Raw genomic sequence first — 27,184 nt, 5'->3', positions numbered from 1 at the left:
AGAGCAAGTACAGGAACTTGCTACTGCCAATACATACAGCGATACGCTGCTGCAAGTAAGACATAGTGCTGCTGCACAAATAGCATATATCAGTAACCCATAGCGGATCTATACAGGTGGAGCTGGGGAAGGTGAAGGGTTTTAGAGGAACTCTGAAGCGTGCTGCAAACTGCTATAGCGAATGTAACCAACCATCCATTTAAATGTGTGAGCAACAAGCTCATTGGCTGCAGAAGTGACATGAACCAATCAGCTTGTGCCAAGTAAATAATGCTGCAATTATCTTCAGCTTGCATTAAGGACCCATCAGTCTGCGCCATCAAGAGTTTCATGACTGAACTATTTGTGTCCTTTACTTACACGAAAACAATATATATATATATATATATAAAATAATTTTAAAAAATCTTAGGTACAATGTACTTACTGTGTTCATACTGTAATGCAAAACACTTTTGCTGCTATTGAGGTGGGATTCAGTTAAGGTTAGGAGCAGGTTTGGTGTATGGGTAGGTTCAAGGGTTGGTTAAAGGTCCCGTTCTTCGTGATCCCATGTTTCAAATTTTAGTTAGTGTGTAATGTTGTTGTTAGAGTATAAATAAAATCTGTAAAATTTTAAAGCTCAAAGTTCAATGCCAAGCGAGATATTTTATTTAACAGAAGTCGCCTACATCGAACGGCCAGTTTGGACTAAATCCCTCTACTTCCTTCTTTAATGACGTCACTAAAACAGTTTTTTGACTAACCTCCGCCCACAGGAATACACAAGAGTTGCGTTTGTAGAGTGTGTTTGTCGCCATGTCGTCGAAACGCTGTTATTTTCATCCCGCAGTCCAATCATCGGGTCTGATTCCGGCTCAAATTGATAGGGTAAAATTAAAGACATGTTTACAATAACACTGAGCGCGTGCATCTCCACGTTATGGTAAGAGGTGTGACCTTTCCGGGCAAGGTTCGCTAAGCTGCTGTCGAATCACAACACAGGAACCGCTGGCACAATCAGAACTCGTTACATATTTCTGAATGAGGGACTTCATAGAACGAGGAAGTCATCAGCCCGTTTTATGACATTGGAAACAGCAGTATACAGATAAGTAAATTATGTGAAAAATACTGTGTTTTTTTACACGCGAAACATGAACACATGTTATATTGCACACTATAAACACAATCAAAGCTTCAAAAAACCACGAAAAATGGGACCTTTAAGTTCTAAGAGAAGGGTCAACAGTAATTATAGATGTAATTACAGGCAGGTAGTTTTTAAATATAAGTACAATGTACACAAAAAGTGGATTGTATCAAATGATTAATTTAAATGTTACATAATAATAGTACATAATAGTTAAAAACACTTAATATACAGTTGCAAGAAAAAGTATGTGAATCACTTGCAGAATCTGTGAAAATGTGAATAATTTTAACAAAATAAAGGAGATAATACAAAATGCATGTTATGTTTTATTTAGTACTCTCCTGAGTAAGATATTTTACATAAAAGATGTTTACATATAATCCACAAGACAAAAAAATAGCTGAATTTATTCAAATAACCCCATTCATAAGAACGTGAACCATTGATTCTTAATACTGTGTGTGGTTTTCTGGATGATCTACGACTGTTTGTTTGTTTTGTGATGGTTCTTTATGAGTCTCTTGTTTGTTCTGAACAGTTAAACTGAGCTCTGTTCTTCAGAAAAATTCTCCAGGTCCTGCAGATTCTTCAGTTTTCCACCATCTTTTACATATTTGAACCCTTTACAGCAGTGACTGAATGATTTTGAGATCCGTCTTTTCACACTGAGGACAATTGAGGGACTCGAACACAACTATTAAAAAAGATTCAAACATTCACTGATGCTCCAGAAGAAAACACGATGCATTGAGAGACGGGGGTGAAAACTTTTGAACAGGATGAAGATGTCCAAATTTTCCTTATTTTGTTTAAATATAATGTTTTTTTAATTTAGTACTGCCCTACAGAAGCAACAGAAGATACTTTCATGTTTCCCGGAAGACAAATTAACTACAATTTACCTTGATCTTCAAATTTCAAATGTTTTCACCCCCGTCTCTTAATGCATTGTGTTTTCTTCTGGAGCATCAGTGAATGTTTGAACCTTTTTTAATAGTTGTGTTTGAGTACCTCAATTGTCCTCAGTGAGAAAAAACGGATCTCAAAATCATTCAGTCACTGCTGTAAAGGGATCAAATATGCAAAAGATGGTGGAAAACTGAAGAATCTGCAGGACCTGGAGAATTTTTCTGAAGAACAGAGCTCAGTTTAACTGTTCAGAACAAACAAGGGACTCATGAACAACCATCACAAAACAAACAAACAGTCATAGATCATCCAGGTAACCACACACAGTATTAAGAATCAGTGGTTCACATACTTATGAATGGGGTTATTTGAATAAATTCAGCTTTTTTTTTTGTTTTGTGGATTATATGTAAACATCTTTTATGTAAAATATCTTACTCAGGAGAGTACTAAATAAAAAATAACATGCATTTTGTATTATCTCCTTTATTTTGTTAAAATTATTTACATTTTCACAGATTCTGCAAGTGGTTCACATACTTTTTGTTGCAACTGTATAGTGGGACTGATTGCTCCCTGTCTAAATCAGGATATTAATATAATTTGTTCTCTGGATACTATTCCTGCTGTCCTATTTAAGGAGGCATTGGATGTTGTTTTACCTAGTGTACTTTCCATTGTAAATGCCTTTCTGCATAGCAGCATTGTTCCATCCCGTTTAAAACATGCTGTGGTTCACCCCTTGCTAAAAAAACAAATCTAGATTCTTCTGAACTTCATAACTATAGGCCTATTTCTAAGTTGCCCTTTTTGTTGAAAGTTCTGAAAAAAGTGGTTTTAAATCAACTTACACCGTATTTAATCTCAAACAACAACTTAGATCCTTTTCAGTCTGCTTTTAAGGCTAAGCACAGTACCGAGTCTGCCGTATTACGAGTGACAAATGACATTTTGTTATCAGTCGACTGTGCAGTCCTTGTTATGTTGGACTTAAGCGCAGACTTTGACACCGGCATGGACCATTGTATTCTGTTAAGAAGATTAAATCACAAGGTTTGGCATCTGTGATGCTGGCATGCTGCCTTAGATTGGTTTGAGTCTTATCTTTCAAATAGGAGTATATCTGTAGAAATTGGAGAATTTTCCTCATCCCCAGTGCCAATCACCTGTGGGGTGCCACAGGGTTCAATTCTGGGTCCAGTTTTATTTTCTCTTTACATGCTTCCGAGATACAGAGCGAGATCTTTGAGCATCATAAGATCTCCTATCACATCTATGCAGATGATACCCAGCTCTATTTACCATTAGACTCTGGTAGTGATTTAGTGTCTTCCCTGCTAGCATGTTTAAAGGATATTAAAGAATTGATGGATTTTCTTCAGTTGAATGAAAACAAACCACAGATTGACAAATACAGTGCTTTCTTCAGTCAAACAATCAATCTTATGTTAAAAATCTGGGGGTTATCTTTGATTCCGATCTAAAGTTTGACAAACACATAAATTCAGTGGTCAGGGCCAGCTTTTTCCAGCTAAAGCGACTTCGAAAGTTAAAGCACCTTCTTACTTTTAGGGATTTGGAGACCGTTATTCACGCTTTTCTTTCCTCAAGGCTTGATTACTGTAATGCCTTGTATGCTGTAATTAGTCAGTCATCGCTCTCGCGATTACAAATTGTCTAAAATTCTGCAGCTTGTTTCCTGACTGGGACAAAAAAAAAAAAGAGCGAACATATTTCACCTATCCAGGCCTTTCTCCATTGGCTCCCTGTGAAACAAATAATTGACTTTAAGGTTTTAATTTACGTGTTTAAAGCACTACATGGACTTGCCTCTGTTTATATATCAGAACTTTTAAGTTTTTATTCTCCTCAGAGATCACTTAGATCTTCAGTGCAGCTGTTATTAAATGTCCCAAAATCTCGCTTGAAAACAAAAAGGAGACAGGTCTTTTTCAGTCTATGCTCCAAAACTTTGGAAACACTACCTTTAACAATTAGAGTTTCTCCTACATTAAGTGTCTTTAAAGCATCAATTAAAACCTACTTTTTTCTCAGGCTTACTCGTAACTTTTGTGATGTACCAGGTTATGACTATTTTTTTGATTATTATAAATTTACCCTAGTAGCAAGGGAGTCAAAACTGACACTTTTTAATTTTTTTATGCAATATTGCAGATTTTATTATTAGCAATTTATCTGTGCACTATCTGCACATATTTTTTTACATTTATGTGCCCTCATAGTCCTTAGTGAAAATAACTTCCCGTCCCACTTGCAGCGACATCTCTTCTCTGAAGATGTGTTTACTGCCATAAGGGCGGAACAACCTGTCACTCACATCAGATCACAGCAAATTGCAAACCACAACGATCCGACGATCCAATCAGTTCCCGATGGACAAAATCAAGTCCCCCCTACACTTTTTCTTTTTTTAAGGATCTGATTCACTCGAATATACATCACAAATCGGGAAGAAAAGACAATCGCAACTTCCATTTCATGCCGACTTTAAAAACACAAGGCTGCTGAACATTAGACATTTTGATTTAACAATCACACAAACACAAACGTCTACCTGCCCTGCTCAGCGAGCAGTGTTCCTTCATCCTTAAGTCTCTGGCTCTTAGCTGCACAATCCTCCAGCAGCACCTCTCGTCGCCGTTTGATCACATGCAGCCAATCAACTCCCTCCTTCTCCACATCATCCTCATCATCCACCTGCTCTGAGTCCTGCTGAAACTGCTGCACCGTCATCTTGGAAACTCTCTCCCCCACCTTACGCTTCCAGCCGAATGAGGCCATCCTGACAAAACAAAAAAATAACTCATTTATTAAATAATTTCTTTCAATTAAAAAAAAAAGGAACAGCTGCTGTAAAACTAACAATTGTGAATACCACATTAAAATATAATGATTAACAGAAAACAGCCACCCGTTTTCAAGAAAACATTTTTACAGTAAGCACTGGTAGAGCTTTTATCTTAGTTTCATGTTACATTAGCTATCCAGATATGTAATAGGAATACATTTTCAGTAAAAGACTTGAGAAGGACATGTAATTATTCATTATTCTGAGGCCAAACCTTGAAGGTATTGGTATTATATACAAAATAATAGGTAACTACACGTCTTAGACCTATTTGTTTGTTAGATCATTACATGCTCTGAATTCAGTGAGTATATTATAATACTACACTGCTTTGTCCATGCAAAAGATCTGAAAAAATAATTCATCTTCAAAAATCAAATATGAACAATGCTATATTATATCACTACATTTTCCTTTAAAGAATCAAAGAACAGAAATAGACTGAATGTTGTTAAGGCTAAAGATTATTTTTATATTCAAACGGTTATCTACATTGAATTTAAGTGTTTTAAATTGCCCATTAACACACTCTGTTGACTTTATCAAAATAAATGCATCTTCAATTGTGTTTGCATGAATAATGATTTAATTCAATTGCAAATTTCTAGGTACAGTCGTCTCATATTGAACCTGTAACTGCAATAAGGTCAAGTGCACTTCTAATACAACCCATAACAGTCTATCACAGCGCTGTTTTACAGCTCAATGATCATTTACTGCACAGGTCACATTCATACTGTCGGAATCACATAAAATACTAATGCTAACAATCACTAATGCTCTTTATGCAGTCATCTTTCTTAAGAATGTTTATGTTTGCGCGAGCGGCAGAACACATACGTTAAAATATGAGGTCGAAAAAGCCAAACCTGATTCGTAAATAGTTATTAATTCACGACAGCATCACTAACAAATTGTGGTTTGTTTGTGTCGCAGCACTTACAAATGTTTTGGATTCGTCCACTCCGCCCTCTAACCCGGAAGTACTGTACAACTCTCTTAAAAGGAAAGGGACAGAATTAAAAGTCGATCAAGGCTCTGACAACCCAAGCTGGTTCTGTTTATATATAAACATTTAAAATTACATACTGTGCATTGATGCATTGTCATTGGAGGACTTTCTATTTTTATTTAATAATACTGCTAATAATAATATCTGCATCACTTGCATTATTGTACCATTATTACCATAATTGTTAGCCCTTTGTTCAAACTGTCCAATACATGTGTAAATCAAGTCAGCAAAGATCAGAATTAAAACATAGTAACCAGTAACCTGATTATATATATATTATATGTTTGTTATAATCTTGTGTAAGAATCCCACTGCCCCACTCTTTTGCAGCCAATTAACCTTCAGAGAAGAATCATCAAGCACACTAACCTTTGAACTGCACGTTGGTCACGGATACCCTGTGCACATGAACTGTTTCTGCTGACATTTCTGAACTGCTGATCAATCATTAGTCCCAAAACTATGTCATATGTGGATCTTTTGGTAAACAGATGGATGAATGTTGCAAAATAATTTCTGTAGAGTAGAATAGCTGTATTTAGTGAAAAAAGTATGCTAAGTATACTTGCAGCCAGACTAATTATCAATATATTTCAAGTGTGTTAATGATTAGTTAAATTAAAGTGTGCTATTTTGAAACAACTAATTTTGTACTAAGTATATTTTAGTTGTAATTAAGTTGTATAAAACACAACTTTAAGTATATTTAGTGTACTTTTGTGTGCTAAATTGGAACAACTTAAAGTATAATTAGTACACCTTAAGTATATGCCTGTGTAGGGACTAATTACATGCTTGATTAGTGATATTAAAGTGGACTTTATTTGTGTTATTACAAAATAATTACGAGTGTCTTCCGAACACACAAGCACTATGAATATATTATTTTACAGTTAATAGTATATACTGTATTCTCAGTACCTTTGGCTTATTCCAAATACTAAAAATGACACACTTTCCAGTCAATAACATTACACTTTGTTATTACTTATACTTTGAATAATATAGTCAACATTTAATCAAAGTTGTCCTAAAACCTTCTTCTTAGGACAACTTTGCTGAACTTTTTTGATCCACTTCAAATGTTGACTACTGTACTTTGAATTACACAATCTCACACAATACAGTATTATTTTACAGTCTATGGTGTAAACTTATTAGACATATTTACACATATTTGGAAATTGTAGGCTACACTGCATTTAAAAAATGGGCTTTTAATGAGTTAGTCATACTGAAATAAATAAGCACAAGTAATAAATATTAAAAATTAAAATAAAAATTCATATGAATTCCAAGGATGAAAAAGTAAACTTAACATATATACTTAAATTTAACTTCAAATACACTACAACTTCAGGATATTAAATAATGTATTTTTTAAATATACTTTCAGTGCATTGTTACAATGATCATTTTCAGCACACAGTTAAAATATACCTCAAATATATTTTTATAAAGTGCAAATAAATACACTTTTAAAAAATAATCTGAACTTTCACTTCAAGTTAAAAGTTGTATTGTGAAAATATGATGCTATTATACTTTTTATTTAAAGATAGTACATTTTTTGTTAGTATATTTGCAATGTATAGAAAAAGGGAATATATTTAAAATACAATAAAGTATACTTTTTTTCACTAGGGTAGTGATTTCATCATCCATCCTTTTTAATACTTCATTATAAGCACAGATCTTAAAATTAAGACCTACTGTAGATACAATTTGTTGCAGAGATGTGAATTGCAAAAAGTTAAACAGTCAATCACAAATCAGTCAGTCTGATACAATCAGCTCCATTGTTACTGACTGTTACTGTCTCCCTGCACTCAGGGTGAAATCTGTGATAAACTCTATGGACTTCGGCCAGGACCTCACTTCTATTCACTACATGTGGAAAAAAACACTCCTCCCTTCTAACACCTGCAATTGGCTAAACTACAATCACTCCCCCTTTAAACAAAGTCAAATATCTAGACTAAGTTCTAATACTTTCTTTCTGACAGGAATCCACAGGAACTCACGCACCAGCAGTCAGTCATCATGTCAGACAGAGGTGCATTTGATACCAATGTGGTGACCCTCACCAGATTTGTCTTAGAAGAGGGTAGAAAAGCCAAAGGAACTGGGGAGCTTACAACCCTTCTGAACTCCATGTGCACAGCCATCAAAGCCATTTCCACTGCTGTCAGAAAAGCCGGGATTGCCAATCTGTGAGTACTGTTGCATCTTCACTAGCCTGCAAACATTTAGACTTTCACAGAAAGCGTAGCAATGTTAAATAACAATTTATGGACTGTATATCATACGTATTGGATTTACTTTTAAGATTGCATTTTTGGACTGTTTCTATCATTTTTGCTTCCCATAGTACAAAAAAGTGTGGAAACTTTTCTCTGTTTAATGGTATTCATTGTGCAGCCACACTACCACTTCCCAGAAAATACAATATGGTTTAGTGTCCCATTGATTAGAACTATTTCAATAGTTTAAACCTTAATTTCTATCTGTGTAACACTCTTTTTATGGTGCATGGTGCTTGCACAATTGAGTATATTTTTACTATATGTCCATTCACTGTTGCAGTGACTGGTCGGTTCAGCTACTTTGCAAACAAACACTGCAGACTGCAGGCAATGATTAGACCTTGTCTCTTGTTGAAATAGGGGACAAAGGTTGACTCATTCCTAAGAAATTATCAGCACTGCAAGAGGGAAAAGCATATAGGCCACATAATTGTCCATGAATTAATCACTTTTATAAATCTCCATCTCTTTTTCTCAGCTATGGAATTGCCGGGAGCACAAATGTTACAGGTGACCAGGTGAAAAAGTTGGATGTCCTGTCCAATGATCTTGTAATAAACATGATTAAATCCTCCTTCACATCCTGTGTTTTGGTTTCTGAAGAAGATGAGAAAGCAATCATTATAGAACCAGAAAAAAGGGTAAGTGTGTGCATCATTTTTTTAAACCTAAAAATCTTTGACCAAATTAAAGTAAAAGTAAAAAGTCAAAGTAAACCATTCAGACACCCAAATAACTGTTCTTCTTAAAATGGAATGTTCTTCTTAAACTACATGATGCTGTCCTTTTTTTTCATCCAGGGCAAATACGTGGTTTGCTTCGATCCTCTGGATGGCTCTTCAAACATTGACTGCTTAGCTTCTATTGGAACCATTTTTGCAATCTACAGAAAGGTACAGTACAGGCTTTCAGATCCACTGCAGTACAAACAGATATCTTTACAGTCATCAAATGAAATGCTTTTGTTTGTTTGTTTGTTTGTGTGTGTGTGCACATGATCTCCAGGAAAGTGATGATGAACCCTCAGAGAAGGATGCCTTGCGGAGCGGCAGAAACATTGTGGCAGCAGGGTATGCTCTTTATGGCAGTGCTACCATGCTGGTTCTCTCCACAGGCCAGGGAGTCAACTGCTTCATGCTTGATCCTGTAAGTCAGCATTATGTTATATACCTTATATTCTAATCTAATGCATATAGCTTTAAATGCATTACCTCTTAAAAGACTAATCTTTCAGCATCCTTTCCTCCTCTATCATTAGGCCATCGGTGAGTTCATACTTGTGGACCAGAACGTCAGGATTAAGAAGAAGGGAAAGATCTACAGTCTCAATGAAGGCTATGCACAGCATTTTTACCCAGATGTCACAGAATATCTGCAAAAGAAGAAATTCCCAGAGGTAAGAGCCTCCAGATTCCGAGCATATCTCACTGAAGGGAAAAAAAACATCCTAGAATCCTATCTGTCTAGTAACCGTGGTGATTTTAGTAAACATCATGATAAAGTCAAGTCTTAATTTAAGACTTAAGAGAACTTACTGTTGTTTAAAAGTTTGGGGTCAGTAACCTTTTTTATGTTCTCATGCTTACCAAGGCTGCATTTATTTACAAAACAGTAATATTGTGAAATATTATTCCAATTTAAATTAAATGTTTCTATTTTAATATATTTTAAAATGAAATGTATTACAATGATGGAAAAGCCAAATTTTTAGTAGCTATTATTGCAGTATTCAGTGTCACATCATCCTACAGCAATCATTTGAAAATATGCTGATTTGATGCTTAATAATTGATATTCAAAACAGTTGTGCTGCTTAATAATTAAAACACTTTTTTTCCAGGTCTCTCTGATGAATAGAAAGTCTAAAACAGCATTTATTCAAAATATGAATGTTTTGCGACATTACAGATGTCTTTATACTGTCACTTTTGATTCATTTAATGGATCTTTGCTGAATTAAAGTGTTCATTTCTTAATACAAAATCTCTCAAGTGAGACCATTAAAGTTATATGTGATTTTTTTTTTTAACTTTCAATTTAAGTGCACATTTTTGACTTAATTTCTGACTTAATTTCATTTTTTGACTTTGACTTAATTTCTTAGTATCTTTTTCTCCTTTGAATGTGCACTATATATATATATATATATATATAAAGTTTGTCAAATTCAGCACAGTGAATATTTTTAACCAACATTAAAGCCTTTCACACTGACTGTGAAGATAAAGTTCTCTCTCTGACCTGCAGGATGGCAGTTCACCCTATGGAGGGCGCTATGTGGGCTCCATGGTAGCTGATGTGCACAGGACGCTGGTTTATGGTGGAATTTTCCTGTACCCTGCTAATGTCAAGAGCCCCAAGGGCAAGGTGAGAAAAACATGGTTAAGTAGTAAATGCACTGAAATGCTAACTACACCACACGACATTTGTGTTATAATAAGAGTCAGTGTCATGTTAAAATGTACTTTGATGCAACAGTCTCACTGATTTCATGTATCTTTCTGGGCTCCAGCTGAGGCTGTTGTATGAGTGCAACCCCATGGCCTTCATCATAGAGCAGGCCGGAGGTATGGCAACAACAGGAGCCATGAATGTTCTCGACATCAAACCTGACACAATCCACCAGAGGGTTCCTGTAGTGCTGGGCTCCCCTGATGATGTGCAGGAGTATATCTCCATCTACAAGAAACACGCCAAATGAGATGCCACCAGATGAGCATCTTTTGCAATCTACTACAACCATCATCATCCCACTGAACCTCAAAAACAAATAGTGAAACCATAAGGACAAAACATGAAACATCTGCTATCTGTATATATATAGTAGGGAACAAGAACTTTCCATTTTAAGTTTCAGTGTACATTTTTTTTACTCTTATGGCCCCTAGTTATATGATTCATAATAATTTAAAGTGATTATAAATATATAATCTGATACCGTTCAATGGAAAGTGACTGATATTAAATCACATCTGTTCACCTTGAAAATAAAATCAGAACATTGTCTGATTGTGTCTGCACTGAACATCATTTGATGATCAGAAATCATTGGAAAATGATATAAGCTTTAATTTTTTTTCCAGCCAAACACATATCTCATGTCAAATATGAATCGTTATCATTCCCATATGAATCATTAGCAATCAAATTGAAATGTATCTTATGATGGGTTTTGGATATTTTGAATCATCATTGAAAGTTAGGGTTTGATAAGTCTTGATAAGACTATCAACATATAAATTTAGATGAATCGCATGACATAGAACTGTTGTGCTTAAACTCTAATGTGAAATGTTTTGCAGAACTGAAACAAAAATTTATTTAAAAGTTGTGTTTTATATATATATATATATATATATATATATTTTAATTATAGTATGGAATGTATAAATACTAGAAAAGCATTCTTTTTCCTGTGCAAAAGTTCTGTTATGATCCTTTGTTTAATTTTTTTACATCACTAAACCTAGCTATTTTAACAGGGGTGTGTAGACTTCTTATATCCACTGTAACTGAAATAAATAAACTTGAGTTGAAATACTAAAATTGCCAAAAGTATAAAAAAAATAATAAGTTAAAGCTATGTAGTAGGCTATTCAATTAACAATAATAATTTAAAAAAAAGCGCATAACAAAAGTACTAACAGTTAAGCTAAAATGAAAATGAAACCTGAAAATAAATTCCGGTTATTCATCACTTCCCTCAGCCACAATCCTGCTCTGTCCCCATCTAGTGGTCTGATACTCGAACAACAGCGGAAAAGTGGCTAAATTGTGGTGACGTCAGACGCAAAAGAGCGTCGCTGTATTTTCCTCATCGATCGCAGGTGTCTCTACCGGCCATCACGAAGGAGTTACGTACTTAGGTAACATCACTTTTAGTTCGCATTCATCCACAAAGTAATTTCTGTGCGCTGTAGTCTCGCGTTGTCAGGATGTCTCAAGTATTCTGCTTGTATACACATCTTTTAAAGCTAGCTAGTAGTGTTTTCTATTGGTTAGATTGTAGCTTATCGCCAGGAGAATGTTTGTAATTTTGACATAACAGTAACTAATTTGTAGAAATGTATCGAATAGTTTGAGTAACATCAAGCGAAAACACACATCTTCTGGACACTCAAGTCATGTGTTTAACGTACAATCGTGCCTTAATTTAGAGTTCCTATATGTTATATTCTGTCTCTAAAACCTTTTAATGCGTTTTGAACTCTCTAGTCTAGTGCTTACTAAACTGAGGTTTTCATTTGTGGTATTTTCAAACAATATACAGTCAATAAAATACACAGTTGCTCTCAGGTTTCCTCAATCCTCTTATCAACAAAGTCACAGCAATGTCAGTGTTCCACATGCTCTCTCAATCTGTCATGAACTCGGTAGCGTTCACTGGGTTTCACACCAGTAATGTTGTTTAGCTGTTACCCATAAAACACACAAAACTGTCGTTTTAAGCATTGATGCAAGCAAACCAGTTTAGTCAGGTTTAATCAGCAGGCTACAATAACACATTACATGTATACAATATATTTTAATATTATTAAGTTGTTTTGGGATCTGTTTTCATCCTTGTTTGCTAAGATTAAAATACTTCACATTTCCTGTTTGAGGCTATAAATGGTAACTTATGCAAACAATAAATCAAATAAGTTACCTGTTTAAAATTGTTGTTTACTATTGAATGCATGCAGATGTACTTTTATAGGTTAACATATTAATGTTTATTTTTTTGTTCAGAATGACATTGGGAGCGATTGCCTCTGTGATCCTCGCTATAGGAGGAGCTGCAATGTTTTCTGCTCTTCATAAGATTGAGGAAGGACATGTGGGTGTTTACTACAGGTCAGATGCTCAAGATTGTCCAATAATCTAAAAATAAACCAAGCAGATGCTGCAGAGCATGTCAGTCTTTACTCTATGTGTGTTCTTCTCTCTTCTCAGAGGTGGAGCTCTGCTGACCACCACCAGTGGCCCTGGATTTCACCTGATGCTGCCGTTCATTACTACATTCAAATCTGTACAGGTAAGAGGCAGACTTTAAATAAAACTTTATACATTATAGTTCTGTATAATAGTTTTTTTTTCTTATTGCATCTTCTCACTTTTCGTTAAGACAACCCTACAAACAGATGAAGTAAAGAATGTTCCATGCGGCACAAGGTGAGGTTAATTGTTCATTCATCAGATTCATGTGCAGGCAAAGCAAGAGCAAGAACACCAGCGTTAGGGTTCTTTATTGCTACATACCAAATTCTTGTTTGGTGAACTGCCTGCAGTTCTGTATAGCCAACATCATATAGTCATTGCAGGGTGGAAAAAAGGGTGTTTAAAGCCTAGTCTGAATGCACCTTAAGATAGAGGTCAGCAGTTTAGGAGAATCCTAGACTTAAAGGTGCTAAAGAGGATCTTTTCGAGGGAACACCTCCCAAAACTCGTGCACGAGTATTGGAACACGAGTGTTTACCACCGGCATTCGCTGTGTCGTGTTAGTGGATTCATTATGTCGGACTCACCGCAGGTAACTCATAATCTGCAGTTGTTACTCCTGTCTCCTGACAAAAACATTGCATGCAGCGCCTGTGGAGTGTGGAAAGTTACTGGAGCGCGCAGCCGTGCACGTCTCTCACAAGAAACGTCATGGCAGTGATTGACAAGCCAGAGGGCCAATCGTTTACGCAATGATCGCGTAAACGATCGGCTGATGTTTTTAAGGCCCTACCTCGTGCACAGATGATGTATATTAATATTATTTCTATGTATATTAATATTATTTTTATTCCTTTCAGTGCACCTAATAAATAGTCTTTTATCAGTTAGTAAAGACAGTTTCAAGTAATATTGCAAAAATGTATAAAACAAAACATCCTCTTTAGCACCTTTAAGGTTGAAACAGTGTGTTAGAACATAACAAATAAATAAATAAATGAATAAATCTCCTATTCTTCCCTGAGACTTTGCAGATTATTGCTGTAAACAATAATGAATAATGTATGTATTGTATTTGATGATTATATTTACTTAAAGGATTAGTTCACCCAAAAATTAAATTTCTGTCATGTCGTTCCACATCTGTAAGACCTTCGTTCATCTTCTTGAGACAAATTACGATATTTTGATAACACTTTAAAATAAGGTTCATTAGTTAACATGAACTAATAATGAACTGCATTTATCTTTGTTGATGTTTATTTCAACATTTACTAATACATTATTAAAATCTTGTTAACATTAGTTAATGCACTGTGAACTAACATGAACAAACAATGAACAACTGTATTTTCATTAACTAACGTTAACGAAGATTAGTAAATACAGTAACAAATGTATTGCTCATGGTTAGTTTATGTTAGTTAATACATCAATTAATGTTTAAATAATGAACCTTATTGTAAAGTGTTACTGATATTTTTGATGAAATCTGAGAGCTGTCTGACTCCTCCATAAACAGCAATTTAATTACCACTGTTAAGGCCCAGAAAGGTAGAAAAGACATTGTTAAAATAGTCCACATGACTACAGTGATTCAAGCTTAATTTTATAAAGCAACAAGAATATTTTTTGTGTGCAAAAACAAAGCAAAAATAATGACTTTATTCAATAAATGTGTCTCTTCCATCATTCTCCTACGCTGTTTACATTGTAGACACAGTGCAGCGCTTCTATGTTCTACGTCAGAACGCTGTAGAACCCGGAAAGTGATTTCTGAGAAATTCTGTTGAAAATTAAATCAACACCTAAACAAACAACTTTTTTTATTTGCTAGATGTCTATCCTATGTGTGTGCTAAAAATTGTGTTTGTACACAGTGGCTGTGTAAATTCGAGAAAAAACAAAGTAGATTGGACCGATCCAAGTGGGACATTTGTAGAAAGACTGTAGAAACTAGAGAGAGATTGTTGAGTGATATTACTTAAAGGTGCTAAAGAGGTTCTTTTTGTCGACTGAGTTTTTGAAATGAGCGCATGGGTAAGAACAACCCCCCCCCTTCACAGCTCATTTAGAGGGAACGCCTCCCAAAACTCGTGCACGAGTATTGGAACACGAGTGTTTACCACCGACATTCGCTGTGTTATTAAGCCGGGCACACATTTAACGACTAGCTAAAACATACAGCGATTGTTTCCTGCTCCTGAAGCAGATTTATATACTTTCACATGGAATTTGAACACCGACTGTAATCGCAGACTGAAAGCAACTGGATCTGACTGGACGCGTTTGAGCACGATCAGTCATAAGTATCAATTTACATTCATAATCGGCCTTACAATCGTTAAGTGTGTTCGCGGCTTAAAGCCGTGGATTCATTATGTCGGACTCACCGCAGGTGACTCGTAATCTGCAGTTGTTACTCCTGTCTCCTGACAAAAACATTGCATGCAGCGCCTGTGGAGTGTGGAAAGTTACTGGAGCGCGCAGCCGCGGGTCTCTCACATGGATCGTCATGGCAGTGATTGACACGCCAGAGGGCCAATCCGCGCACGTCTCTCACAAGGAACGTCATGGCAGTGATTGACAAGCCAGAGGGCCAATCCGTGCACATCTCTCACAAGGAACGTCATGGCAGTGATTGACACGCCAGAGGGCCAATCCGCGCACGTCTCTCACAAGGAACTTCATGGCAGTGATTGACAAGCCAGAGGGCCAATCCGTGCACATCTCTCACAAGGAACGTCATGGCAGTGATTGACACGCCAGAGGGCCAATCCGCGCACGTCTCTCACAAGGAACGTCATGGCAGTGATTGACAAGCCAGAGGGCCAATCCGCGCACGTCTCTCACAAGGAACGTCATGGCAGTGATTGACAAGCCAGAGGGCCAATCCTTTACGCGATGATCGCGTAAACGATTGGCTGATGTTTTTAAGGCCCTACCTCGTGCACAGATGATGTATATTAATATTATTACTTTCAGTGCACCTAATAAATAGTCTTTTATCAGTTAGTAAAGACAGTTTCAAGTAATATTGCAAAAATGTATAAAACAAAACATCCTCTTTAGCACCTTTAAGAGGAAAAGGTCAGAGCAATATAATTAGAAGAAGAAGGGTTATGATCAGGCAAGAGCTAGTATCCACATTAATATTGGAAAAGGTTTCTAGCATTCGAGAGACGTTAGAGAGCAGGAAGGCCTGAAAGAGACAAAGGTTGATTTGTCTCTGCTCGATACATGAATAACATGGTTTTTGAATGTTTCACAGAACCAAGATATGCTGTTGTTTTTGAATCATGTGTTGTTGCGTCAGCTTTTACTAGTTGCTTGTGTTGCAAAGTGTGTTTGTTTGGGTGTTGATTTCAAATATCAATGGTGTTTCTCAGAAATCTCTTACTGCAACTTTAATGTGGGTAAATGAGTGTTATCATATCTTTATATATACAATGCTGTTCAAAAGTTTGGGGTCAGTAAGATTTTTGATGTTTTTGAAGAAGATTCTTATAAAAAGTAATATTGTGAAATTGTAATTTAATAGTAATTTAAAATAATTTAAAATGTAATTTATTCCTGTGATGGCAAGGCTGAATTTTCAGCAGCCTCCAGTCTTCAGAAATCATCGTTATATACTAATTTGGTGCTCAATAAACATTTCTTATCACAGCCTAAAATAAATGTTTCTTTTTTTGATAAATAGGATGTTCAAATGATCAGCATTTATTTGAAATAGTAAATGTGTAACATTATAAATGTCTTTACTGTTGTTTCTGTAAAAGTATATAAGAAAGTAAAATAAACGTTAGATAGATTTACACACTCATTCATATATGGAAACATGTTGTTTTGCTTTGCAGTGGAGGTGTAATTATCTATTTTGATCTCATTGAGGTGGTGAACTACCTTGCTCCCTCTGCAGGTAAAATGAGTTTTTTGTCATTTATAATGTAGAACTGCATAAAAGGCTGTCGTTAGGGGTGGACAACTGGGAACATTTTCCTGGGCCCTGTAACATGGGTGGGCCCACTAAGAGCCTTTTTGGCATAGCCTCCTCACCGATAAATATTTTATATCACTTCTGATGACTCAGACTTTTACTGTCATTTATTTTAAGTGCCCTTTTCATCTTTTTCTTAACATCATTGTCTGCTCTGCTGCAGTTTATGGCATTGTGAGAAACTTTACTGCCGACTATGACAAAGCCCTGATTTTCAACAAGGTTCACCATGAGCTGAATCAGTTCTGTAGTGTGCACTCGCTTCAGGAGGTCTACATAGGTCTATTTGGTAAGTGTTGTGTTTTTATAGTGTGTTGGATGATTTTATACCAGTAAGCTCGTTAATATTCTGCTGCTTTAAAACCCATATTTCAATGTAAGGGTCTCTTCCTTGCAGCTGACAGCAACTGCCTCTCAGTAGACACTCATTGGACATGCATTTCTGTAAATGCATTTTTACTTGCTAAAATGTCAAGACACCCTAAATGCACAGTATAATTCATTAGGAAGGTTAGCTATTAGAAAATAGTATGAATGTTTTTCAATATCTCAAACTCCCTATAGTAATTACTTTGGATTTTCTTTAGCTCTAGAAATGCATTTTGCATTTTCCAGTGTCAGAAGTTCATAATAGATTTAGATGTCTATAATAAATGCACTTCACAATGGTGTGAGGGTATTACAGCCCTCTAGTGGTGATGTGGAGGTGCTCTATGTGACTAGTGGCTTAAGCTTCTCTACTGCTTTTTATTTAGTTGTGTTGTGATGAGAAAATGAGTTAGGTTTATAAGTTCTGTGTATCAGTTATTAAGTGACCTGTTGATTTTTTTCCAACCTGAGATCAAATAGATGAGAATCTAAAGCTCACGCTGCAGGAGGATCTCACCAGCATGGCACCTGGACTCATCATTCAGGTGGGATTCATCATGGATTTGCTTGGCAATTTAGGCCCTGTTTACACTAGTGTGTTTTTGTTTTAAAACAGCCTTTTAAAATGAAAACGATCCTCATCTACAGTGTAGTGTCCACAGCGTTTCAGAAACAGTCTCCATCTACACTAAACGGCCGAAAACGCATGTCACATGACCATTCATGCACACTGGGCATGCTCGTACAAGTGTAAACAGTTGCCTCCATGTAGGTAGCTGCAGTATTAAAAAAATGCAGAGTTTAACTGCACAGTGGTTGCAAAAAATAACAACAAAGCCAGCAAAGATTGCAGTTCAGTCTCCATGTTATTGTTTACACGGTCGTCAAGGATACGCAGCCACGCCATTGTTTTCAAAATTCATTTATACTAAAACACAACCCTGGCATTTTCAAACTAAAAGGGGGTCAGTAGCGTTTTCAAAAGTCTCTGTTTTCAAGGTTCGAAAATGCTGGTGTAGTGTAAACGACAGGCGTAACTATAGCAAAACTTGTGCAACTGTAGCAAAAACATGCTAGTGTACACAGGGCCTGTCTGTCTGTCTTCTGTTCCATTCCACAGAATTCTGTTCTTGTCAGCATTGTCAACAGCCATCTTCTGCACAGGTTATATGTTAGTGCTTAGTTACACAGTTCTTTCAAATTCAGGGAAGATAACCATGGTCTTTCGTAACTCATTACCAAAACTTTATCTGGTTTCACATTTTGTTAGACGATGCTATTTGTGTATGTGTTTGTCTTTCTTTTTTTATTAGGGCCGAAGGCGAAGGCCCTGTTGTTTTCTTTAGCGATATTATTTTTTTTCAACTATTCAGGCACTTTTGGGGCCCTTACCATGCTCAAAAACTCTTGAAACTTTGCACACACCAGAATCGTCGGCCATCAGGGCCGGGCAGAAGCTGGTACCCGGGCGTGGCGGGGGGCTCGACAGCACCCCCTTGAACGTGGTCTAAAAATGTCCATATATCAAACACGCTTGCATGTGTTAGTATGAAACTCAGTACACATATAGTACACATATAGACCTCATCGGTCAGCTATACGTCAGCTCAACAGGAAGTCGGCTATTATGGGTTGTTTGGAAAACGCATGCTCTGGAATTAGATATACTCCTCCTAGACGATTAATCCGATCACCACCAAACTCGGTCAGCATGAAGGCAAGACATTGAGGATGCTAAATTGCGAGCGGATTTTTGATATCTCGAACGGTTTGGCCGTGGCGAGGCAACAAATTTATAGCGAGAAAAGGGAAACAGGAAATGTGTTATAATTCAATATGTAAAGCGCTTTGAGTGCCCAGAAAAGCGCTATATAAATGTAAGGATTATTTATTATTATTTATTTATTTATTATTTATTATTTAATGTCTGCATACATGGATTGATTTTTATGAAACTTCACCTGTGTGTTCGTTGTAGGAGGCTGATCACATGGATGTGACAATTGTGAGTCAAAGTTATAGCGCCACCAACTGGCAGCAGGAAGTGTCACTTTCAAAATGCTTTGAGATCACCCTTTTATTTTTACCTGATTTGCTTCAAACTTCATCAGTGTAATGTCAATACACAGCAGATATAGACCTGTGAAAATAATCGTGATATCTCAAACACATCAAACTTTAATATTCGTTTTGGATGCTTTTGAGATGCTTAGCATGCTTCAAAATGCATGAAACCCGATACAAACAGCAGAGATGTCAACCAGTAGACATGGGCAAAACTGTAGAAACAGGCGGGGAGGAGGGCCTCTATAGTGCCATCTTTTGACAAAAGTGGGGGGTTAGTTTAAACTACAGTCACCAAACTTGGTACACATATTGTTCTCATTGAGCCGGACAACTTTCTTCAACTTCAACTTGTCATTAGCTCTGACCAACAGGAAGTCAGATATTTTGGTTTGAATAGCTTTGGTTTGGCAGGATTCACATTTCCTATGTCAAATCCCTTTGGTGCAGAACCAAGTTTTCACAGAGCCTTTCTCATAATCAACTGTGCAAGCAGTAGATTTCCATTGCTGTTGTTTCTCATCTGGCAGCACTAAAATGTGCAAGACATCAGCTCATTGGTACAACACTGAAATCATCAGTATCCTGATTCATTCTTCCTTGTAGCCTGAATTCTCTAATGTAATGTAAATGACACATTACCCAAAAAAACCTCCATTAGAGAATTCAGGCTACTTCGACTCCTTTCTCAAGGGCCTTCTAGCAAAATTGTTGCATAACAAGGTCTCTTTGTGAGAAGATTGTTCTGGCTTTTTAAATATCTATTTAGATTTTATTTACAAAAATTATGTCTGTCTCTCTTCTCTCTTTAATTTGTCTCTCCTCTCTTCCTCTCCCTCATAAGCAGGCAGTCCGTGTTACCAAACCAAACATTCCAGAAAGCATTCGCAGGAACTATGAACTAATGTGAGTTTATGAGAACCTTATGCATGTGGCATGTAATAGTAATGATTCATGATCCAAACACCTTTAAACAGTGAGTGATTGTAGTGGTAATAAATGATTCTTACTGGCCATGATTTATGCACATTTATGCATATGCACAAAGGAATTATTGTTAACACTTTATTTTAGTGTCATTGTTACGTATGTTACATGTATTTACTGTAGTAATGTAATGATTTGTTGGTGGAAACACAGCATTCAGCAGAGAGTAAGGATCCAAATGCAGTTTAGTACAAGTATTCTCCAAAAATCATAGTCCATATCAGGCAGAGGGTCAAAACACATGTATCAGTCCAAACACATAGCATCCATAGTGAGAAACAGGAACGAGAACTCCAAGAACTCCATGAAACCAAAAGAGACAGCTCAAGAATGCTGACTGTCATGCAAACCAAAACAAACAAACAAGACTTCATACTGAGTACATGGCAAAAGGCATTTAAATATACAGGGTAATGACATGATAAATGAGACACAGCTGAAACCAGTAAACTAATAATGAGCAGTGGGTTCTGGGAAATGGAGTCTGGAATAACAGTCTATGAGGCTGCCATCTGCTGGTACATGATAGCATCAGCAGCTGACAGGTGTAACAAGTAATAACTAGAAATTATGCATAATTGCATACAGTTAACTCTAAACCAAACCCTCATCCTAACCCTAAGCCTATAGTAAGTACATACAGTTAATTGTCATTACTTAGTACTTAAATGTATAATTACACTGTAATAATGGCACCTTAAAATAAAGTGTAAGCAAACTATTCTTCTTACTTTTTTTTTTATTAATTAATTAGTGACACACAGTACAGGTTAAGTTACTCACAGCATCATACACTAAAAGAGCCACTCATAGTTCTGTATTTTCTGTATTTCTTTGTGTATTTTTATTTCACTCTCAACACTCCCATTAGTGAGGCTCAAACTGTGAATGTATTATGTTGCCAGCTGGCAAGTAACTTTGTACTTGCATATAGCGCACGATGAGTCTTAATTTTGGACCCTGGTTACAGCTTAACTAAACTGCAACACTGTATTTTGGTCTAAAGAGAGAATATTCTGTCTGTCCTTATCAGTTGAACTTGATTGAATCTTTATTTTGTGTGTCTTCTCAGGGAGAGTGAGAGGACAAAGTTACTGATTGCGGCTCAGACACAGAAGGTGGTAGAGAAGGAGGCAGAGACAGAGAGGAAAAAGGCTGTCATTGGTGAACAAAAGTGTTTTTCTTCATTTTCAGCCTGATGAGCATATTTGGTCGTGTGGATTGAATACTGATGAAGTTAGTGCTCAGTTAAAAGTAAAAGAATGTTACTCTTTTTTTTCATGTCTGCAGAGGCAGAGAAAGTGGCTCAGGTGGCTGAAATCAAATATGGCCAGAAAGTTATGGAAAAGGAAACAGAGAAAAAGATATCAGAAATTGAAGGTAGGTGAACGTGTGTTCATGTTTCCTCAGGGGTTCAAGACTGCAATGCAGGATAATAACAGCAGGTCAGATTGACCATATGGGTCAATTTACAAAAAAGTTACTCTGAGGTCCTTAGAGGACAAAAATGTCCCTGTCAAAAAGAGAGAGCACAGACTTCAGTTTGGTCACATTTTAAAGAAGAGCCTTGGCAAATTATCGTTGAAGTAAAAAAGTTTAAAAAGTGAAATGAACAAAAAGTTATAGAGGTTTAAGATTATGAAAATTATTTAATGAACATTATTTTATATAAAATATATATTTTATAAAACATGTTGAACTCAATAACTGCTAGAAATAACTGTGTTCCAAGTTTGAGGTTGATATCTCAAAAAATTAGCTTTCAGTAATATTTTGAGGCACAGTACCAAATTTCCCCCGTTAGATGCCAGCGAAGCTCCAGTGGTACAGACAGCTGTGGGATTTGTGATTTGCACTACAGTGGAATTTTTCTCTCTTAAATATTACACGCGCACACACCATTTTTTTTTTTTAGTACACACATACAAACCACACACTGACATCCACGCCAACACACCCACACAATTATAGCTGCATAATTAATCCAAATGGGCTCTATAATATGCAGAAGCCGAAAACAGGAAAAAAGTGAGTATTTTGCTTTTATAGGCTAAACCTGAAAGCCTATTAACAAAGACTGCATTATTTTATAGTTTAATGGCCCTGGAATTAAAAAATACAGTTTTAATGGGTTTCATTGGGGACATTTTGTAGATTTATTAAAGGAAATGAGGGTCAAATAGTATGATTCGAATATACTATTTAACACAGGCAAAATGAACAGTAGTTTACTCATCAGTATGTCTGCCCTTGTGTCTTCTACTTTGCAGTTTTATGGAATGTTTTTTAAAGGTTAGGTTTCTTCTCACAGTAATTCTGGGAAATATACTTTCCTGAGCCAAACGGCTGAATCACACATGCTAAAAACCACAATGTTCACAAGGTTTTATGTGAACATTGGTTAGGAATTTTTTTTGGTTAGGAAATTGTTTGGTTAGGAAATTGGACAGTCAGAGTTAATCTGAACTAATGTAAAGCTAAAAACTGGGTAGAATTATAGATATTTTCTTTTCTCAATGTAAGCCTACAGTATGTACAAGATGGTGTCATAGAGGCAGATGCAAGGACTGTTTGTTCTGAACATGCTTTGGAACTTGTATATTAGTTTATTATTATGCCGCTATTCATTGTAACACAATAGCCTACATAATGGGTAAATTCCAAACAGCATTTTTCTTTAAGGGCATGGGAATGGGATACCATTTGTAGGGGAGTTTTAAAACAAAAGTGAAGACCTCACAAAGAGCCCTTCCACAAGTTTGTTAGCCAAGGGTACATTGTAGACATGTGCCGATATTCGGTAATGCGATATATCACGATAATCAATTTGCACAATATTGTTATCATGGGCACTTAAGATTAATTATTATTGAATGAATTGTTGAATTGTTGAATTATTATTTATTACGAATTATCCAATTTTTATAATACATTTTAAGAATACTTTCCTCATCAGCCATATAAAATGCACAAAAACGCTGTATTCTGCGTCAAAGGGACACGCGCACTCAGATGTAAACAAGCCCAACATGCATGAGAAGCACATGGTGAAACGAGTGAAGGAGACGCGCTGAATGAAAGTGCGCGTTCACTCTCTGACAGCAGATGGCACTGATTGAAAAGCAGAAATACTGTGGTTACCCCAGAAACCCGTAAACAAAGCAGCTCTGCTACTGAACAGTATTTAAAATGCTTTAAACAGCCATTCAGTTTTTTGTATTAGTAATGTTGTTCATCACAGCATCAAATACTTAATTCTTAAAGACTTAATAGGCTATTTATTTACAAACTTAAACATTTTTATATTTTAATCTGGACTACAACATGCCCTATAATGATTTAAAATGTTCTGATTATTTGTTACAGTTCATTAACACTAAGTGATATAAGGCTTCATTAGTTAACATGTTAATTCATTATTACCAAACTGACATTTATTAATCTTAGTTAATGTTATTATTATATCAAATTATTATTTAATGGACCTGAGCTAAAACTAATAATGATCCGTTGTATTTTTTAACTAACATTAACAAAAAATAATACCTTATGTTACAAATGTAGCTATTGCTTATTCTTAATCTTAGTTAATTAACAAAGTGTTGCCTGTTGTTCTTTATCATTCTTTTGCACTTTCATTTGTCTGAGACATTTTGCTTTATAATTTTTTTTGTGTACTGCATTATTATATTTAAATGTTCAGTTCTTTTTGTTATAAGAAAGAGTTCTTCAACCTGTTATACTATAAACACTTTTTTTGCAACTTATTTCAATATCATGATAATACTGTATACCGTGATAAAAGCTTCAGCAATTATCACAACATGAAAATTTGATACTGTCACATGCCTAGGTACGTGCAATGGTCACTTCACATAAGTAATTTTATCGTTTATGGTCATGTGACCCCAGGGTGATGAGTGCTCGCGATTGAGTTAACATTTAAACAGAATTGAAAAAGTTGTTTTGATTTCATACACACATTTTAGTCATGCATTTCATATTAAGTTTAAATAAGTTTCATAGGTATGAAATGTGTTTAATAGTAGATACATTGTGACTACCTGCAATGGTACAAAAAAAAAAGATGGCCAGTTTTAAAGTTGAGAGGGAACACACATGTACTGTGTATAAAGTACGTTTTTTTTTTTTTTTTAAAGATAAATAAAACAACTTCATTATAAAGTGTATATTAATTTTCAACAATTATATTAACAACAATAATAAGAAGGTCCTGTTGTCAATGTGCTGTCATGGTAACATTCCAGGTGAAGATAATGAGGAAATTACATTGTCTTTCACTGCTCCCTTCCCATTGCGGTTTTGAAGGCTAAGTAAGTTATTTTAATGGATTTGTAATGAAAATGATACAAATTATAGCATATGTTACATCTTGCATGTTTAACAGTTTTTATGTAAATTGATAAATGCATAAATAATTAAATAATCAATAATATACACTATATGTGTGATACTGTTAGAATGACAGCTAGCACAGCGGACATGTGTTATTACTAAATGATGTTTGAGGTGTCAAAGTTCTACTTAATGATTGATCTGCTGGAGCAAGTTGAATGGAAAGTCTATGCTGATCAACAAAGTAAATTATAATAAAAGCCAGATTTGTTTTTTCTAGAAGTCCTCACTATGTCTTGATCTCTGACAGGGTTGCTTAAGTATAAAAGCTCTGGTGTATATACTGCCTCATAATACTTGGACATCCGCTGTCCTAATCTTTCCAGCGAATAGTGAAACTGGCCAGAATGTCTTTTGCATGTCTCAACTGAGTGCTGGTTGTAAAAGTAGTGACAAATCTGGCAGAGTGCAACAAAGTCAGTCTCAGTCAATTTTTCCCACATTAAAAGTTTTTACATGAAATAAATAGTACTTTTGAAAAATACATTAAAAATCATGTACACGGTCATCTAATAGTTGTCTGTTTTATTTTATGTGAAAGCTGGTCGACTCATGGCAGCCGACTTGTTAAGATACAAAGATGCTTTCACACTATGTAGGAATTACCCTAATTAAGAGACCTGTAAAAAGCAGTCACATCCTTGTATAGTTCTAACTCATAATTACAACTTGTTAACTCTTAACTCTCTAATTTTCGGAGGTTTGGGTGATCCGACTGAATATATTAATAATCATAAGTGTGAATTGGGATGCTTAGAATGAATTCATCACACAGTTCTGAATGAATGTTGCTGTGATTTCTGTTGTTCATTTTGCACTATTATTTGTTTTGCTGTCTTTATAGACAGTGCTTTCCTTGCTAGGCAGAAAACAAAAGCAGATGCAGATTTCTACACCGCACAGAGAGCAGCTGAGGCCAATAAGGTAAACTCTTAAAACTGCACCCCATCATTACTGTGCTCATTGTTTTATGAACATGTGTTTATCTCTTCTCTTCTCTTCTCTTCTCTTCTCTTCTCTTCTCTTCTCTTCTCTTCTCTTCTCTTCTCTTCTCTTCTCTTCTCTTCTCTTCTCTTCTCTTCTCTTCTCTTCTCTTCTCTTCTCTTCTCTTCTCTTCTCTTCTCTTCTCTTCTCTTCTCTTCTCTTCTCACAGCTCAAGCTGACCCCTGAATATCTCCAGCTGATGAAATTTAAGGCAATAGCAGCTAATAGTAAGATTTACTTTGGAAGTGAGATCCCTAACATGTTTATGGAATCAGGACCAGGAAGCTCCTCCTCCGCTGCCTCCAAAGCCATAGACGCCATCTCAGAGGGGATACTGGACTTGGAATGACAAGAGATGGGATAGAACTCTGGGTTGTAGCACTGAGGATAAATTAACAGGTAATGAGAGAGACTAATGGCCAGTCAGTAGACTGCATTGGTACAATCAGTACAGCTGAAACCACTTCAGTAAAGTGACATGGTGCTTTATCAGTGGGACAGAAACGCCTGCGTTTATACCCTAGTGACTTGATCACAAGCCAGTGGTGCTTGAACAGAGTATTATACTTTTCAATAGAACAGAATGTGGCGCTTTAAATTGGAATCTGAGAATGTACGCACAAGATTTGTGCATGTTTTAAGATATATCAAGTTTATAAAATGAAACCGTCATTAATTTTTTTTTTGTTGTTGTTGTTTTTACACTGAGGGATTGGTTTATGTACTTAATAGACATTTTAGCATCTTAAAGGCTCTTATACCTCAGGGATTATTTTTTCAAGCCCCTCAGAATTAAAGAGTATGTAGTAGATTAGGATTTTTTAAAACTTTGTTGCCATTTGTTTTGTTTCCCCACTGATGGAACTAATTTACTGAGAAAAGATATCTCTTTCAAGAGATAATTTGTAGTGAGGACATAGTTGTGTAAACCAACAGCATAGGTCATGTGGTAACAGTGTAGCATAAATCATATAACGTTACATATAGAAGCAATGCGTGTGCAGATTTTTAGTAGTTTGAACGCAGCAAGAAATTTTCTCTCCTAAGCAATGTACAGTACACTATATAGCGATGCCCCCTTTAAATTAGCAAGCGTTTTTTGCCTTTTCTAGTATGCATGCAGCACTGATAAGCCCAGAGAGGAACTGTGATCTCATAAACCTCCCAGTTCTTCTGTCTCGTTCACATTTCCGAGGATTTGAGTGTTGACTGC

The 27,184-nt window shown here is 35.9% G+C and overlaps 3 protein-coding genes across 6 annotated transcripts in view; 2 read left to right on the top strand and 1 right to left on the bottom strand.

Moving 5' to 3' along the window:
- ttc33 (tetratricopeptide repeat domain 33) overlaps positions 1-5,925 on the bottom strand; it is a 34,113-nt gene extending 28,188 nt beyond the window's left edge. The window contains exons 1-2 of one of the 3 annotated variants that reach the window (XM_048187046.1): positions 5,857-5,925; positions 4,620-4,847 (exon numbers count right to left, since the gene is read on the bottom strand). In XM_048187046.1, the coding sequence (XP_048043003.1) occupies positions 4,620-4,846 (227 nt within the window). In that variant the 5' untranslated portion in view covers position 4,847; positions 5,857-5,925. Of the gene's footprint in view, positions 1-4,619; positions 4,848-5,753 lie in introns of all 3 variants that reach the window. The other 2 variants (XM_048187048.1, XM_048187047.1) reach the window with 2 other exon arrangements.
- A 1,966-nt stretch (positions 5,926-7,891) lies between these two features.
- On the top strand, positions 7,892-11,243 carry fbp1b (fructose-1,6-bisphosphatase 1b). Its single transcript, XM_048187042.1, has 7 exons — positions 7,892-8,141; positions 8,713-8,875; positions 9,035-9,127; positions 9,240-9,380; positions 9,493-9,630; positions 10,482-10,601; positions 10,747-11,243. Exons 1-7 carry the CDS (start codon positions 7,972-7,974, stop codon positions 10,933-10,935), a joined length of 1,014 nt encoding a protein of 337 aa, XP_048042999.1. The 5' UTR covers positions 7,892-7,971; the 3' UTR covers positions 10,936-11,243.
- Positions 11,244-11,399: 156 nt separating this feature from the next.
- erlin2 (ER lipid raft associated 2) lies at positions 11,400-26,938 on the top strand. 2 transcript variants are annotated; one of them, XM_048187044.1, is made up of 12 exons: positions 11,400-12,100; positions 12,966-13,070; positions 13,170-13,251; positions 13,342-13,388; positions 17,012-17,073; positions 17,315-17,440; positions 17,992-18,065; positions 20,432-20,490; positions 21,644-21,735; positions 21,862-21,951; positions 25,832-25,911; positions 26,141-26,938. In XM_048187044.1, the coding sequence occupies exons 2-12, from the start codon at positions 12,967-12,969 to the stop codon at positions 26,318-26,320; spliced, it is 996 nt and encodes a 331-aa protein (XP_048043001.1). In that variant the 5' UTR covers positions 11,400-12,100; position 12,966; the 3' UTR covers positions 26,321-26,938. The 2 variants fall into 2 exon arrangements, with proteins under 2 accessions (XP_048043001.1, XP_048043000.1); XM_048187043.1 differs by having other exon boundaries at positions 20,429-20,490.
- The last annotated feature ends 246 nt before the right edge of the window (positions 26,939-27,184 follow it).

This window comes from Megalobrama amblycephala, linkage group LG4 (genome assembly GCF_018812025.1).
Source record: "Megalobrama amblycephala isolate DHTTF-2021 linkage group LG4, ASM1881202v1, whole genome shotgun sequence".
Lineage (NCBI taxonomy): Eukaryota > Metazoa > Chordata > Actinopteri > Cypriniformes > Xenocyprididae > Megalobrama > Megalobrama amblycephala.
The sequence above is the reverse complement of the archived record's forward strand: the minus strand, read 5'-3'. Positions and strand labels throughout refer to the sequence as shown.

Excerpts from the sequence above, each read along its gene's own strand:
- fbp1b (XM_048187042.1), top strand. The coding sequence starts at position 7,972 with ATGTCAGACAGAGGTGCATTTGATACCAATGTGGTGACCCTCACCAGA. Across the intron at positions 8,876-9,034 it reads TTATAGAACCAGAAAAAAGG|GGCAAATACGTGGTTTGCTT; the intron begins GTAAGTGTGTGC and ends TTTTTCATCCAG. Across the intron at positions 9,128-9,239 it reads TTTTTGCAATCTACAGAAAG|GAAAGTGATGATGAACCCTC; the intron begins GTACAGTACAGG and ends CATGATCTCCAG.
- erlin2 (XM_048187043.1), top strand. The coding sequence starts at position 12,967 with ATGACATTGGGAGCGATTGCCTCTGTGATCCTCGCTATAGGAGGAGCT. Across the intron at positions 17,074-17,314 it reads CTACCTTGCTCCCTCTGCAG|TTTATGGCATTGTGAGAAAC; the intron begins GTAAAATGAGTT and ends GCTCTGCTGCAG. Across the intron at positions 17,441-17,991 it reads GGTCTACATAGGTCTATTTG|ATCAAATAGATGAGAATCTA; the intron begins GTAAGTGTTGTG and ends TTCCAACCTGAG.